General features: G+C 47.7%; 1 protein-coding gene across 1 annotated transcript in view; it reads left to right on the top strand.

Annotated features, from left to right (window-relative positions):
* The first annotated feature begins 2,890 nt into the window (after positions 1 to 2,890).
* SKAP1 (src kinase associated phosphoprotein 1) overlaps positions 2,891 to 16,662 on the top strand; it is a 66,014-nt gene continuing 52,242 nt past the window's right edge. Inside the window, exons 1-4 of the mRNA XM_071450612.1 lie at positions 2,891 to 2,987; positions 4,159 to 4,264; positions 6,978 to 7,003; positions 13,277 to 13,408. Of these exons, the coding sequence (XP_071306713.1) occupies positions 2,918 to 2,987; positions 4,159 to 4,264; positions 6,978 to 7,003; positions 13,277 to 13,408 (334 nt within the window). The 5' untranslated portion in view covers positions 2,891 to 2,917. The remainder of the gene's footprint in view (positions 2,988 to 4,158; positions 4,265 to 6,977; positions 7,004 to 13,276; positions 13,409 to 16,662) is intronic.

Genomic DNA, 16,662 nt, shown 5'->3' with positions numbered 1-16,662 from the left:
CAGGATTTCAGGATTTCAGGATTTTGAGATTTCAGTATTTTGGGATTTGGGGATTTTGGGAGTTCAGGATTTCGGGATTCAGGATTTTGAGATTTCAGTATTTTGGCATTTGGGGATTTCAGGATTTTGGTATTTCAGATTTTCAGGATTTTGGGACAGGTCCTTGGAGCTGCCATGGGAAGATTCCTGGGACCCTGGGAAGCCTCCAGACGGGGAATGGAGCTGGAGCGGGCAGGTTTGGGACAGACTGGGGACAGGAATTTCCGTCCCTTGGGACAATCCCTCCCTCAATCCCTGTCCGGGCTCCCCGGATCCCTCGGGAAATCCACGCCCTGGCATTTCCAGGCGCAGCAAACCCTGAGGAGGGGGCTCCGAGCTGGATGAACCCGGCTGAGCCGGCCCGGAGCTGAGCCGGGCTTTGGGAGCAGCGGGAGCCTCGGGGAGCGGTGACAAATGGGAGGCGACAGCTCATTCTGTCCTTGTCACTCTGTCCGTCTCGCTCGCTGCCCCCGGCTTTGTGTCCGGCTCAGCAGAGCGCGGCTCAGAGCCAGCGGGAAAAGCCCGGCCTAACCCAGCCCGTCCATCCTGCTCCTGTTCCTCGGGAAGGGTTTGGGGACCCAGGCGTGGAGAACCGCGCTCCTCCCGTCCCCCCAGCGCCCCTTTTGGGGTGAATTCATCCCAAATGGGAATTCCTGCCCCCCCAGGTGTGCCCAGAGCGTTCCACAGCTCCCCCAGCCACAGCACCGCCCTGCCCGATCCAGGGGTTTCAGCGGCCCTGGCATTCCCCCGATATTCCCGATATTCCAGACGGGAACGGGGCTCTGCCTCTCCCATTATTCCCCCTGATATTCCCAATATTTCCAACAGGAACAGGGCTCTGCCTCTCCTGTTTTCCTCCTGATATTCCCAATAGGAAAAGAGCTCTGCCTCTCCCATTATTTCTCCGATATTCCCGATATTCCAGACGGGAACAGGGCTCTGCCTCTCCCATTATTCCCCCGATATTCCCGATATTCCAGACGGGAACAGGGCTCTGCCTCTCCCATTCTTCCCCCTGATATTCCCAATTTTCCCGACAGGAACAGGGCTCTGCCTCTCCTGTTTTCCTTCTGATATTCCTGACTGGAACAGGGCTCTGCCTCTCCCATTATTCCCCCCGATATTCCCAATTCTCCTGGCTGGAACAGGGCTCTGCCTCTCCCATTATTCCCCCCGATATTCCCGACAGGAACGGGGCTCTGCCTCTCCCATTATTCCCCCCGATATTCCCGATATTCCCGACAGGAACGGGGCTCTGCCTCTCCCGTTTTCCCAGCTCCGTTTCCATGGTTACGCCCAATCCCGCCTCCGTTTCCCGGGAAATCGAATTTCCCCAGGACGCGGGCAGGGCGGGACCGGGGAGGATCCGGGCGGGAATTTCCTCCCGCGGGGAGGAGGCTCTGAATCCAGGATCCCCAAATCTGGGGCGCTGCAGGACAGGGACAGCGCCAGAGTCCCCCCTTCTCCTTCACAGCTGACCCCAAATCCAAATTTGGGACCATTCCAAAACCCAGAAATTGAACTGGTGACAAAAAAAAAAAGGGAAGGGAGAGCAAAAAGGAGAAAAAAACCCCCAAAAAACTAAAAAAAAGCAACTTCTTTCCCTGAGACCCTACCTTGATATTTTTATTTTCTGTTATTTTTTATTTCCTGGCTTTAATTCCCTAAATCCCAGCCCAGGAGACCCTACCTGGCCAGGAGATTGGAGGAGCAGGTTTTGACAGGAAAAATCCACACTTTGCCCCCCAAAAAGGACACGAGGCCCCGAAAAGATGGAGGGGCAGCCCCTGTGATATTTTGATTTTCCATCTCCTGCTCGGGGCCCCCGAGCTGCGTTTCCTGTGCTTTGAGGCCTCAGCATCCGCTGCGAAATCTCCATTTTTGGGGCTGTTTCGGTCCTAAAACCGAGCTCGTGCTGCAGCTGAGCCGAGCCTAACAAGGTGAAGGAGGAGGCGCAAAACCTGAGTCTAAAATCTGAGCCAGAAAGGGCTGGGATGGGCTGGGAGGTGCTGGATGTGCAAGTCCCCGCTTTGGAGGTGACGTGGCCCCGAGGTTTTGGGTCCCAGATCTGGAGAATCCCCTGGCGCTCCCTCTGTCCCCAAAGAGAAAACCCCAAAATCCCCAAAGTCCAGCTGGGAATTTTCTGGGAAATCCGTAAAATCCCCCTCCCTGAGAAATGGGATTTATGAGGGGCTGGCCCTGCAAATCCCAACCCACAACGGCCCCAAAAGAGCCCTGGAGCTGCTCTGGGGTTTCTCCTTTTGCTCCACGGCCTCAAATCCCAACCCCAAAGAGTTGGGGCCCTCCTGGCACCTCTGGTTTGTGCTCAGAAACAAAAAAAATCCCAATCAAACAAACAAATTTGGCTTTTTTTCCTTTATTTCTCAGAAAATAGGGGCCCAAAACACCTGGGAGCGGCTCTGGATTCCCAGGAGTATTTCCATGTGGAAATTTCCAGATTTCCGGGAGTTTTTCCATCCTTTCCCCATCCCAGGTGCTCACTTTCCAAACCCGACCTCTTTCCCATGCGGAAAATGGGAAAATTTCATCCCGGAACATCCCCGTTTTTCCCCCATGGGAATTTTTTGGGGGGAAAAACCCGGAAAAAAATCCCAATTTTGGGGGCAGGAACAGCCCGGGGAGGAAATTCCAGGTGGAGCTCCTTGGCCTGGAGCTCAGCTTTTCCCGCCCGGATTTTTGGGATCGCCCAGGAGAGGTGGGAACCATCCCAGGGATCCGCTGGGGTTCAAGAGGAGGAGGAGCCCAAACCCCAAAGGTTCCTCCTCCTCCTCCTCCTCCTCGTTTTTGGGGTGTCCCCGCCCTCGTGGCTTCCTCCTCTCCGCCCCGCAGCGATCGCGGCCCTGCGGGAAGGGATCCCATGGATCCCATGGATCCCGTGGATGCCGTGGATGCCCCGATCCCGCAGGAGATCCAGAGGCTCCTGGAAGGTACCGGATCCCTCCTCGCCCCCCTCCTGCCCCGCGAGGGGATCCTGCTCTGGGCTGGAGCTGGGACGGGTTTGGGGTGGCTTTTCTGGGGTGCTTTGGGGTCCTTGGGTCCTGCGGGGCCTCCCTGACCCTGATCCCGAGGAGAATTCGGGGGGCGGTGGGGCCTCCCCATCCCCGACCCTAAAAACGCGGCTGCTGAGGAAGCAGCTGGGAGCCCTTTGGTGGTTTTGGGGTTTCGGCTCTCATTTCCTGCTGCAACAGCGCTGAGCTCATCCCTCTGCCACCAAAACACCCCAGAACTCCATCCCTCCCCTAAAAACACCCTGAAACTCCATCCCTCCCCTCAAAACACCCCAGAACTTCATCCTTTCTCTCAAAACACCCCAAAACTTCATCCTTCAGCCTCAAAAACACCCCAGAACTTCATCCCTCCCCTAAAAACACCCCAAAATTCCATCCCTCCCCAAAACACCCCGAAACTTCATCCTTCAGCCTCAAAAACACTCCAAAACTCCATCCCTCCCCTAAAAACACCCCAGAACTTCATACCTCCCCTCAAAACACCCCGAAACTTCATCCTTTCTCTCAAAACACCCCAAAACTTTATCCTTCAGCCTCAAAAACACCCCAAAACTTCATTCCTCCCCAAAACACCTCGAAACTTCATCCCTCCCCCCAAGACTGCGTCTCCTGCTTTTCCCTTTCCCATTTCCAGGTTTCCAGATTTTCCCTTTCCCATTCCCACATTTCCTATTTTCCCTTTCCCTTTCCCACCCCTTCCCATGGCCGCTTTCCCTCTCCAAGGCCGCCAATCCCTGATTTTCCCTTTCCTAAATTTCCTGATGTTCCCTTTCCCATTCCCAGATTCCCTGAACCCTTTCCCATTTGCAGATTTCCTGATGTTCCCTTTCCCATTCCCATATGTCCTGCTTTTCCCATTCCCATTCCCTTATTTCCTGACCTATTTCCCATTCCCAGATTTCCTGACTCCTTTCCCTTTCCCATTCCCAGATTTCCTCAGGTTCCCTTTCCCATTCCCATATTTCCTGATGTTCCCTTTCCCATTCCCATTCCCAGATTTCCTGCTTTTCCCATTCCCGTATTTCCTGCTGTTCCCATTCCCGCATTTCCTGCTGTTCCCTTTCCCATTCCCGGTTTTCCCGTTTTCCAGAGGCTGAGGCTTACCTGGGCCAGGCTTTGCGGGAGGAGCCGCTCAGCGCCCGGGCGCGGGATCAGGGCGCCGCCATCCTGCGCTGCCTCCAGCGCCTCCGAGCCAGGTGGGTTCCCCCGGATTCCCCGGAATATTCCGGAACATTCCGGGCCTTCCTCCCGCTGCAGGAACTCCCCCCACGCTTTGGGACGCTGCGGATGTGCCAGGCTCGGGATAATGGGAGAATCCTGGGGAGCTGCCGTTGTTTTGGTTGGATTCTCTCTGGTTTAGGGTGAGGGATTTTTCCCCTCTTTTTATAAGGAAGGAGTTCTGGGATATTCCTGATTTATTCCCCAATTCGAGGAATTTCCCCCCATTTTTATAAGGATGGAGTTCTGGGATGTTCCTGATTTATTCCCCAATTCGAGGAATTTCCCCCCTTTTTTATAAGGAAGGGATTCTGGGATATTCCTGATTTATTCCCCAATTCAACGAATTTTCCCCCATTTTTATAAGGAAGGAATTCTGGGATATTCCTGATTTATTCCCTAATTCGAGGAATTTCCCCCCATTTTTATAAGGATGGAGTTTTCAGGAATTTCCCCCACTTTTTTTGAGGAAGGAATTCTGGGATATTCCCGATTTATTCCCTAATTTCAGATGGAGACTTTCTCCCCCCTTTTTAAGGCAGGAATTCTCGGATGTTCCTGACTTATTCCGGATGGGGATTTTCTCCCCTCTTTTTCTTCTAAAGAAGTAATTTCCCACATTAATCCAAATTAAATTAATCCCATCTTCACTTCCTTTTATCCCTGAGCTCACTCCCACCACTAATTCTGTTTGGAGCCTCCTGGGTTGTTCCTTTCCGGAATTTTCCAGCCTTTCCCAGCCCGGCTGATGGAATTATCCCAATTTTCCCATCCATTTCCTCCTGGATCCATCATTAACCTGAAACCTGAGAGCCTCAGCTGAGCCGAAAAATGAATTTAAATCCATTCCTCCCCTAATGGGGAATTCCCAATCCCATTTTCCTGGCTCCCATTTTTTAATTTTTTCCTCCCCTCTTGGAAATCTCGTCCATCATCATCGATTTTTAAAAAAATATTTCATTTTCCCAGACATTCAAATCCTGGCTCCAAAGGTTCCATTCCACCCCATCCCTTGGGAATATTTAATTCATTAATGAGGAAAAACTGAGAATTTGACTGGAAGCAACCTGGATTTTATGGATCCTGCTCAGAGGGTTTGGATTTTGGGATTTTCCCGCTGCTCAAATCCCATTAAACCCAAATTTTTGCATTTTTTGGGTGTTGCAGGCCCAAAACTCCAAGAATAAATTGGAGAAAATAGGATTTGGGATGAAGTTTTCTGCAGGAAGCGGGGGGGAGACACCAAATTTAGGGAAAATATTGGGAAAAGGGCAAAGTTCTGGGGAGGAACTTACTGAAAATCCAAAGGCTCCCAAAATCCGGCATTTACGGGATTTATCCAAGGTTTCTGTTGGCAGAGGCAGAAATGAGCTCGTGACTCTCCCACATTCCCAAAAAACCTCTCCTCCCCCCACCCCTAATTCCGTTTTATCCCAAATTTTCCTTCCCACAGTAAAAATGATCCAAGCATGGAATTAAAACCAAATCCTTGAGCTGAAATCAGATTTTTTTTGCTGGTTTTTTATCCTAAAAAATGAGAAAAAAAGCAGGGAAAAAATCCGAGCTTTTTTTTTTTTTGGGCCTTTTCCATCTGCCTCCCCGGAGCTTCTCCGGGAGGGAACGGAACTCAATTTTCCCATTTTTTTTTTAGGCCATTTCCTGGGATTAAAAATGACAGAGGTCGGGAACAAAGCCCCGGTGCTTTCACGGAGCGGGAATTGCGAGTGACAGAAAATCGTTCGGGAAATGTTGGCGCTAAAACGTGGCCGGGAAAAGCTCCTGAGGCAAAAATTCCCGGAAAAAAAAACCCAAAAAACGGGATTTTTGCTGCTCTTCTTTGTCCAGGAGGCAGAAATATCCCGAATTTTGGGAATGCTGGATTTTTTGGGATTGGGGGGACGCAGGGATCTCTTAGAGCTGATGTTTTTCTGCTTAAGTGTTGGATTATTGGGATTTTCCATGGAAATGTCGGGATTTAAGGATAAAAAAATATGGGAATAAACAGCTGGAGCTGCTTTCCCTGCTGCCCTCGTGTGGGGCTGGATTTTGGGGATTTGGGGATAAAATGGAGCAGCCACAGGATGGAGAAAAAATTCCTTGTGGAATCCGGGAACCAGGCCCAAAGGCATCCTGAAAAATTCCCAGTTTTTCCTCCAAAAGGCTCTTCCCAACCCAATATTCTGGGGAATTTTCTCTCTGCCTCCAAAGCTCATCTTGGAATGGGCATTTTGTGCTTTGTTCCCAACCCTCGGTGGGATTCCCAAGTTTCCTGGTGCTGTTTCTGGATTAAAATGATTCCCAAGATTTTCGTGTAATGGGAAAGAGGAAAGAATCCTGATTTTTAAATATTAAATCCTTTTTTTATTTTTGGGATCACCCTGCGCTTGCTGGGAATGAGCTCAGTGAAAATCCTGGAATATTTTGGGCTTGGAAGCGGCTTTTAAAGGATTTGAGGGAAAAAAAGGTGGCAGGAATTTCTGTGTTTGGAGAAGGATCCGTTCCAAGGGCTGGAAATCCATGGAATTGGGGTTGGGAAGGGCCTTAAACCCCACCCCAGTTCCTCCTGGAATTCCCAGTGTTTCCCATTCCCTGGGCTCCCAGGTTCTCCCATCCGTCCCCAACTCCTCAGGCTGGAATAATCCCTGAGGAAAATCTGGGATTTTATGGCTCTTTTTCCCTTTGGTTTTCCAGGTACCACCCGGAATTCCCACCCCGAGGTGAGTCCGGCTGGGAAGGGTTGGACCGGGGGACGTTCCGTGCGCCAAATTCCCAGGAAAAAGGGTTTTTATGGATGTGTGTGGGGGGACAGTTCTTGGGGTGGGAAAATTCTGCAGCAGGGATCCCATCCCAGAGAGCAAATCCCACAGGCTGGGAAGTTTTCCAGGAACTCCAGGAATTTGGGAATGGTTGGGATCCATGGGGATCTCCCGGAGTTCCACTGAGGTGGGAGCTACTGGAACAAAATCCCTTCCTGGCATTCCGACCTACCCAGTCCTTTATTCCAGGAACAAATTCCCTTCCTGGCATTCCGACCTACCCAATCCTTCCTTTCCTCTGGGAATTAAACCCATTCCCACCATTCCGACTCCTCCAATCCTTTCCTCTGGGAATTAAACTCATTCCCACCATTCCAACTCCTCCAATCCTCTCCTCTGGGAATTAAACCCATTCCCACCATTCCGACTCCTCCAATCCTTTATGCAGGAACAAATCCCTTCCTGGCGTTCCAGTCTATCCAATCCTTTATCCAGGAATTCAAACCCATTCCCAGCGTTCCGGCTCCTCCGATCCTTTACTTCAGGAATAAAATCCCTTTTCACCCATTCCAGTCCACCCAATCCTTTATCCCAGGAATAAAATCCCTTCCCGGCATTCCAACTCCTCCAATGCTTTATTCCAGGAACAAATCCCTTCCTGGCATTCCAGTCAATCCAATCCTTTATCCAGGAATTCAAACCCATTCCCGGCGTTCCGGCTCCTCCGATCCCTCCTTTCCCCAGAACAAATTCCAGCGCTCAGGGCTCGCTTCCAGCCCCTCCTGGCAAGGCCAGGAGCACGGCAGCCTCGCAATTCCCGCTGGGAGCGGCGTTGTCCCATTCCAATCAGAGCCTCGGAGCTTTAATTGCTTCCCGAGCATTGTTTTCCCCGTGAATCCAGCAGCTGGCACCCTTTGGAAAAGTCCAACGGACAGCTGGGCGGAAAATTAACAAAAAAATGGGAGGGAGGGAAGATCCGAGCGCATCAAAGGCTCCAAATGAGGTTTTTAAAGCAGGAAAGTTCATGGAATTTCAAGGCCGGGGGAGGAGGGAGCCTTTTGTTCCTTGGAATATTCTTTGGATGGAGTCGGAAGCTGAAGGAAAAGTGGGAAATTGGGAAGTGGGAGCGGGCAGGGGTTTGGAAAGGAGTGCCCAGCTCACTTTGAATTCCCGCTGGGAATTTTAGTGGGAATGAGTCCTTGGAGTGCCCAGGGAGCGCCCAGCCAGGTACCCCACGGGAAATTGGGAAAATGGGAAATTCCAGGGCCACATTTTCCACCTCCGAGGGTCCTCAAGGAGAGGTCACGAAGTCACTCCTGAGCGTCAAAAAATCCGGGAATCAGGGAATGGTTTGGGTTGGAAGGAGCTTCTGGAAAGCGACGACTTTCCCCTTTATTTAATTAAAACAACCCCCACAAACCAAGCAGATGAATAAACCCAGATTTATTTGCACGGAGCTGATGACGACGCTTTCATTTTCCCATCCAAAATTCATCCCATATGGTTTTCCCTGAACTGCTGAACAGCAGAATTCCTTAAAATATTCAGAAGTAGTCAAAACATGCAGGAGAGAGAGGATGGCTCTTCCATTTTTGTGAAATTCGGGAACATTGAGGCTCAAAAATGTGCCTTGGCAGGGGCTGGACCCAGAACTCCTGCTTGTCCCAGCTCCGTGCCTTAACCCCAGAAAATTCCAACCCCCCGGAGTCAGGAATCATCAACAGAAATTGGATTAACTATGATTTAAAAATTGGAAGCGTTGTTAATTAAATTAATTAATTAATTCATTAACAAAGAGAAAATCGGAGTAGGCCCTTAGGCCTCAGTAGGCCTCGGTAGGCCTCAGTAGGCCTCAGTAGGCCTCACCTCGTAGTAGGCCTGGTTTAGGTGATATTTTTATCCATTTTTGGTCTCATTTTTTGGCGCAACTTTTTCGGAATAATTTTGTGGGATCGTTTAAACTCCCTTTTATCCATTTTCCGATCCCTTTTTCCCTCTGCCTTGGAACAAAACTCCATCCTGCTGGAGTCGTGGCGGAGCTGCTGCCATGTCCACCCTGTCCTCTCCTTCAGGTAAATTTAAAAAAAATCCCCCCAAAAAAAAATCCCAAAAAAACCCCAAACCCAGATCTTTGAAACCCTTTTTCCCTCTAAAACCCCAAATCCACGGAGCTGCAGCTGCCTGGGAGCCGGAACCTCACGTTTCCCCAACCCTCTCCCCACCACCGCCTTTTTGCTCTGTGTAGTTATGACAAGGCCAAGTAGCAAATCATTAAAACAACAAAAAAAACCCCAAAAAATTCCCTTTTTTGCTGCAAAGATTCCCTTTGAAGCCGAGCCGGAGTGTCCAGGAATTAATGGAGTGCTGGGTGATTTTAGGAAGTTTTATTTATAAAAAGCCGTTTTTGGCTCATGCCGGGAGGCTCCAGCTTCGCTGAGCGGGGCCGAGGCTCCCAAACCCGGCTTAGATTTATGAAGTGTTTGGGGAAAAGCAGGAAAAAACCTTTGGGACTGACGAGATTTGGAAGGCGTTGTTCAAATCTCCGGCCCTGGAATTCCCCCGTTTATAAACAACGAAAATCCGGCCCGGGAGATGTCAAAACACAGGGGAGACAGATAGAAAACAAAATTATTTTTAGAATTATATATATGAGATATATTCTATATTCCATATTCTGTATTCTATATTCTATATTCCATATTCTATATTCTATATTCTATATTCTATATTCTATATCATATAGATATATATTTTAATTATATGTAAACATATATTTTATATATAATAAAAATATATAATATAATATATATTTTATGAATATAATATATATAATGTATATATAATATAGTGTACTATTATATAGATATCTATATATATTCTATATATATAAAGTCTTATTTATTCAGCATAGAATTATTTATTAATTATTGCCCCCTCTGTAGAATTATTAATTAATTATTAGCCTGGAATTCAGCTGAATTACTAATTAATTATTTCCCAGCTTCCCTTGGAGTTTTATAGAATTATTTATCAATTATTGCTCGGTTTTATTTGCAATTCTGCCTAATTTTTAATTAGTTATTGCTTCACTTGGAGTTTTATAGAATTATTAATTAATTATTACCCGTTCTGTAGAATTAGTTTGGTAGGAGGCCTTGTGAAGGCCCCAAGTTTGAGAGGAGCAGGATTTAATCAATTAATTAATTTATTAATTAATTAACCTCACCTGAGATTCTTCCCAATGGCAACAGCCCCTCCTGCTTCCCAAAAAAAAAAGGAAAAAGGATTAATAATTTCCCCAGTTATTACCCGTTTTTTGTATCCAGGAATAATTTAACCCCTGATCTGCTGAATTTCCCTTGGGATTATTCTCCCCATCCCACAACTTCAGCTTTTCCTGTTTATCCCACCCCAAACTCCCACCCGCTGCAGGATTGCCAAGACTGGAATATTTGAAATTATTCCCCCCGCTCCTTCTCCACGAGCCCCAAAAATCCTCCGCTTTTAACTCCCCATCCTCTCCCGGGATTATTCCTCGCTGGTTTCGGACATTCCCAAGGAATTCCATGGTTTTCCCAGTGCCTGGGGGAGGGGACGGCGGCGCAATTCCAGCGGCGCATTCCCGGCTGCCGCTGCCTTGCAGCCCGACCTGCTGGGCGCCGGCCATCACTGCAAGCTCCAGCAGCTCCATCCCAAAAAAAATCATCCCGGAAAAGCCTCAAATCCCAAAGAATTTTCCCCCTTTTCTTGGCATTTTTAGATGCCGGGAATTTGCTTTGTTGCGTATAATTAACAGCAAAATTAAACCCTAAAAATATCGGGATGAGGGGAGAGAACAAGGCTTGGAGCGGATTCCGTGTCTGGCAGCTCAGGGTGGAAATTGGGAATTTCGGGAAATTTGGGAAATCGGCTCCTCACACATACTGGGAGGAATTCCTGGGATTTCTGGGTGGGATCGCACCCCGAAAATAAATGGTGGTGGAACGATTCGGGTTTATATGGGATTTTTTGGGGATGATTGTGGTGGGGTAAGCTGGGGATGGAACGGAGAAATAGGGTTTGAAGGCAAAAAAAAAATTGCAATTTCAAGGTAAAAAATTTGGATTTTAAGGTAAAAAATCGGGGATTTCACTTCCGCTCCTCATAAAATCCCACCCGGAGCTCTCCTGGCATTGATTTTTCCCGGGATTTAAGAGATGTTTAATGAAGCTCTGGGCACCTGATCAAGCCAAGGAAATTTAATTGCAATTCCCATAAAAGCTGCGGGAAATGAAGGGTTTTTCCTGTCATCCATGGAAATTGTTTGTTTTTTCCTGGGATTCATTAATTCCCTTTTTTTATCCCTCCGTGGGAAGCAGCAAATCAGGATTCATTTTATGGAAAAAGTGGGAGAAATCCTCGGGATGCCAATCCAAATGGAAAAACAACGGGATTGGGTTTTTTTACAGAGCAAGGGCTGTGGGGCTTTGGGGTCGCTCCTGAAGGAATATTCCAGAATATTCCGGAATATTCCCGGCGTGAAGGAAAACAAAGCAGCTCCGCTCCCATGGATTCGAGCAGAGCTTGGAACCACCCCTAAAAACGGGAATTATCGATGTTGGATTGTTTGACGATCCCACCTTTTTTTTTTTTTTTAAATTATTCCCATTTTTTCCCTAAAAATGGGAATTATTGATGCCGGATCATTTCGTAGCCCGGCCTGATTCGGGAAGCGGCGGAGGAGCAGCTGGAAATTCCATTTTGGGGCTGTTTGGAGGGCGCTGAGTGAGGAGCAGCTGCCCCCGCTCCCTTATCGGCCCCGCTCTGCCCTGAACAAACACTGAATTAAAAACCCTTAAATGTTGAATTAAAAACCTTTTAATGCCCAATTAAAAATCTTTTGTCGCCGCCGGGTTTTTGTTAAGAGGGATCTCAGCACCTGGCGCTGAGCGGCCTCTCCAGAAAACCCAAGGGCAGCCGGAAAGTTCCCCGGAAAATTCAATATGAGGTTTAATTTTAGGAGTGGAAAGATCCTTTCCACACCCTGGATTGGGTGATTTGTTTGAGGAAATCCAGGTTTTTATCCTTTTCCCTGTGAATTTATGTAGAAAATCCATGGTTTTATCCTTTTCCCTGTGAATTTATATAGAAAATCCGTGGTTTTATGCATTTTACTGTAAATTTATATAGAAAATCCATGGTTTTATCCTTTTCCCTGTAAATTTATATAGAAAATCCATGGTTTTACCATTTTCCCTGTAAATTTATATAGAAAATCCATGGTTTTACCATTTTTCTGTAAATTTATATAGAAAATCCACAGTTTTATCCATTTTCCTGCAAATTTATGTAGGAAATCCACGGTTTTATCCATTTTCCCTGTAAATTTATATAGAAAATCCACGGTTTTATCCTTTTCCCTGTGAATTTATATAGGAAATCCATGGTTTTATCCTTTTCCCTGTGAATTTATATAGGAAATCCATGGTTTTATCCATTTTCCTGCAAATTTATATAGAAAATCCACGGTTTTATCCTTTTCCCTGTAAATTTATCTAGAAAATCCATGGTTTTACCATTTTTCTGTAAATTTATATAGAAAATCCGTGGTTTTATCCATTTTCCTGTAAATTTATATAGAAAATCCGTGGTTTTATCCATTTTCCCTGTAAATTTATATAGAAAATCCGTGGTTTTATCCATTTTCCCTGTAAATTTATGTAGGAAATCCATGGTTTTACCATTTTTCTGTAAATTTATATAGAAAATCCGTGGTTTTATCCATTTTCCTGTAAATTTATATAGAAAATCTGTGGTTTTATCCTTTTCCCTGTAAATTTATATAGAAAATCCACAGTTTTATCCATTTTCCTGTAAATTTGTGTAGGAAATCCATGGTTTTATCCATTTTCCTGCAAATTTATATAGGAAATCCGTGTTTTAATCCTTTTCCCCTCTCTCCTGAAGGATTTCCAAGCTCTTCTTCCCTAAAATCCCAGGAATTTGCCCATTTTAGTGTAAATCTTTTGTTTTTTCACCTGGATTTATGGCAAGGTGGTCACGGCCTGAGGACGGGGACAAGGATTTGGATTTCCCTCTGGAATTCTGGCAATTCCCGGGTTTTTCCAGCGGGAATTCCCTAAAACCCCAGAAATCCCACAAAAAATCAGTTTGGATTTCGGAGGGAACGGGAAGCAGAGGGGACATTTGGGGTTAGGAATTCCTAAATTCCTCCAAATTTTCCCCAAAATTCAGCCTCTCCTGGTCGCTCCCATCCGGGAGGGGACGAGCACGACGGACACGGCGGCTCCCAGGAAAATCCCGGCTGGAATTTCGGCCCTTCCCGCCTTCCTCCGGCCCCGTTCCCGGCAGAATTCCCGGACGAGGGTGAGTCGCTGATTTTTTTTGGGGAATTCCGTTCCGGACGATTTCTTGGAATGCCGGAATGCCGCCGAAGCTTCTTGGAGTTCTTGGGATTTTATCTTCCGGAATCCTTTGGGTTTTCCATCCGTCCATCCCACGATTCCGGAGGGGATTTTGGGGTCTTTTAGCGCTTCGTCCATTCCCACTAAACGTGAAAATCCCGGATAATATTCCTGGAATTCCAGGTACCCCTTGCTCACCTGGCTGCCGGTTCCTTTGGGATTCATTGTGCGGCCTTTCCCACCTTCCCGAATTCCCAACTTTCTTAAATCCTGCTTTTCACTGGAGCAAATTGGATTTGGGATGGCGTCTCCCCAAAAAAAAGCCCCCGGAATTTCATGGGAACAGGTTGGATTTGGGATGGCGTCACCCAGTAAAAAACCCCTGGAATTTCATGGGAACAGGTTGGATTTGGGATGGCGTCTCCCAAAAAAAACCCCCTGGAATTTCATGGGAACAGGTTGGATTTGGGATGGCGCCTCCCAAAAAAACCCCCTGGGAATTTCATGGGAACAAGTTGGATTTGGGATGGCGTCTCCCCAAAAAAAATCCCCCTGGGAATTTCATGGGAACAAGTTGGATTTGGGATGGCATCTCCCAAAAAAACCCCTGGAATTTCACGGGAACAGGTTGGATTTGGGATGGCGTCTCCCAAAAAAAACCCCTGGGAATTTTGGAGGAGGAGGAATTTGGATTGGGGAAAATCCCCTGGGACAGGATTGTCCTGGCTTGGATTCCTCCTGGGAATCGATCCCTTGGGATATTGATCAGTCCATTGAGATATTGATCAATCCCTTGGGATATTGATCGATCCCTTGGGATATTGATCAATCCCTTGGGATATTGATCAGTCCCTTGGTATGATGATTGATCCCTTGGGATATTGATCAGTCCCTTAGGTTATTGATTGATCCCTTGGGATGTTGATCGATCCTATTGGTTATTGATTGATCCATTTGGATATTCCTGTTTCCTTTGGACATTGATTTATCCTGTTGGGTATGGTTTTATCCCTTTGGGTATTGATCAGTCCCTTTGGGTATCGATTTTTCCCTTGGGATACTGATTGATCCCTTTGGGTATTGATCAATCTCTTTGGGTATTGATTGATTGCTTCGGATATTGATTTATCCCATTGGATATTGATTTATCCCATTGGATATTGATTTATCCCTTGGGATATTCCCTTATTCCCGTTGCTCAGTGAATATTTGGCCGTGTCCATCTTTCCTGGGAGACTTTTGGGATTGTCAGCAAATATTGGGGGCGTCTTAGGGGGGTTTTTGGGGCCGTCCATGGATATTTGGGGGTGCCAATGGATTTTTGGGGCTGTCAGGGAATATTTGGGGTGTCCCTGTGTCTGTCAGGGGCTCTTTGGGGTTATTTGCATGATTTGGGGTTATTTGCACGATTTGGGGTGATTTGCACGATTTGGGGTGACTCAGCGATACCTGCCCGTGGCTGTAGGGGTCTTTTCAGGTGGATTTGGGGTTTTTGGGATCCGTTGGGGTCTATTTAGTGCATTTGGGGTCTATTTCGGGTTATTATGATGTATTTAGGGTCTGTTTGGGGTTATTTGGTGTATTTAGGGTCTGCTTGTGTTTTTGTGGATTGTTTGGGGTTATTTGGTGTATTTAGGGTTTATTTGGGGTTTTTTGGTGTATTTAGGGTTTATTTGGGGTTATTTGGTGTATTCGGGGTTTATTGGGGATTATTCGGTGTATTTGTGGTTTATTCGGGGTTATTTGATGCATTTAGGGTTTATTTTAGGTTTTTTGGTGTATTCGGGTTTATTTGGGGGTCCCGCGGTCCCTCCGGGCGCGGCGGCGGCTCCGGAATTCTGCAGCGCCCCCGTGTGGGGCCGGCCGGGAACGCGCGGGGTCGGGAGCGCGCCCGGGACGGGAACGCGCGTTGGGATCGGGCCTTGGGATCGGGAACGCGCATTGGGAACGGGGTTTGGGACGCGCCCGGCCAGGACCATGCACAGGCGCCGCTTCGTCCCCTCATTTTATCCCCAAACCCCACCAAAGAACCCAAACCCGGCCCCCAAATCCTCCCCCAAACCCCAAAATCCTCCCCCAAACCCATCCCAAACAAATCCCACCCCACAAACGCATCCCAGACAAACCAATCCCACCCCACAGACCCGTCCCGTCCATCGGGACTGATTTGGGGCCGGGATTGATGATTTGGGGCCAGGATTGGTGATTTGGGGCCAGGATTGGTGATTTGGGGCCAGGATTGATGATTTGGGGTCAGGATTGGTGACTTGGGGCCAGGATTGGTGATTTGGGGTCAGGATTGGTGATTTGGGGCCGGGATTGGTGATTTGGGGCGGGGATTGGTGATTTGGGGCCAGGTTTGGTGATTTGGGCTCAGGATTGGTGATTTGGGGCCGGCATTGGTGATTTGGGGCCGGGATTGATGATTTGGGGCGGGGATTGATGATTTGGGGCTGGGATTGGTGATTTGGGGCCAGGATTGATGATTTGGGGCGGGGATTGATGATTTGGGGCTGGGATTGATGTCGGGATTGATTTGGGCTCAGGATTGGTGATTTGGGGTCAGGATTGATGATTTGGGGCCGGGATTGGTGATTTGGGGCAGGCATTGATGATTTGGGGCCGGGATTGGTGATTTGGGGTCAGGATTGGTGATTTGGGGCCGGGATTGATGATTTGGGGCAGGCATTGATGATTTGGGGCCGGGATTGATTTGGGCTCAGGTTTTTCCCCTCACTGTGGCACCTTCCCAGCCAGGAGCCCCCTGGGTTTGGGCAGATTTTTTTGGGGGGTTTTTCCCTCCTTTTCCTGGCCTGGGTAATCCCAAAGAACCTTTGGCAGCCCCAGGAGGTGCAGGAGGGAAGGGCCGGGCAGGATTTGGGGAATTTTATCCTTTAGGATCCCGTTTGTCCCTTGGATGCTGCTGAGGAGCCCAGGTGGTTTCACTCAGAAACCCCAGAACGGTTTGGGATGGAAAAAAAAACCCCAAAAATGCCCCAAACCCAACCCCGTGCCACGGACAGGGATATCCCAAATCCCCCAAACACCTCCTGACTAATTAATTCATCACTAATTCATTCATTCATTCATCATTGAAGCGAGCTGCTCCGCAGAGGATCAAAGCCACAAAAAAAAAACCAAAAAAAACCAAAAAACCCCTGGAATTTGGGGGAGAAAGGGGAAGTTTATTTCATCATGAACTGATGGATTTTGGGA

The sequence above is a fragment of the Agelaius tricolor genome, unplaced genomic scaffold, assembly GCF_023055355.1.
Source record: "Agelaius tricolor isolate 1412-34295 unplaced genomic scaffold, bAgeTri1.0.p SCAF_31, whole genome shotgun sequence".
NCBI lineage: Eukaryota > Metazoa > Chordata > Aves > Passeriformes > Icteridae > Agelaius > Agelaius tricolor.
The sequence above is the reverse complement of the archived record's forward strand: the minus strand, read 5'-3'. Positions and strand labels throughout refer to the sequence as shown.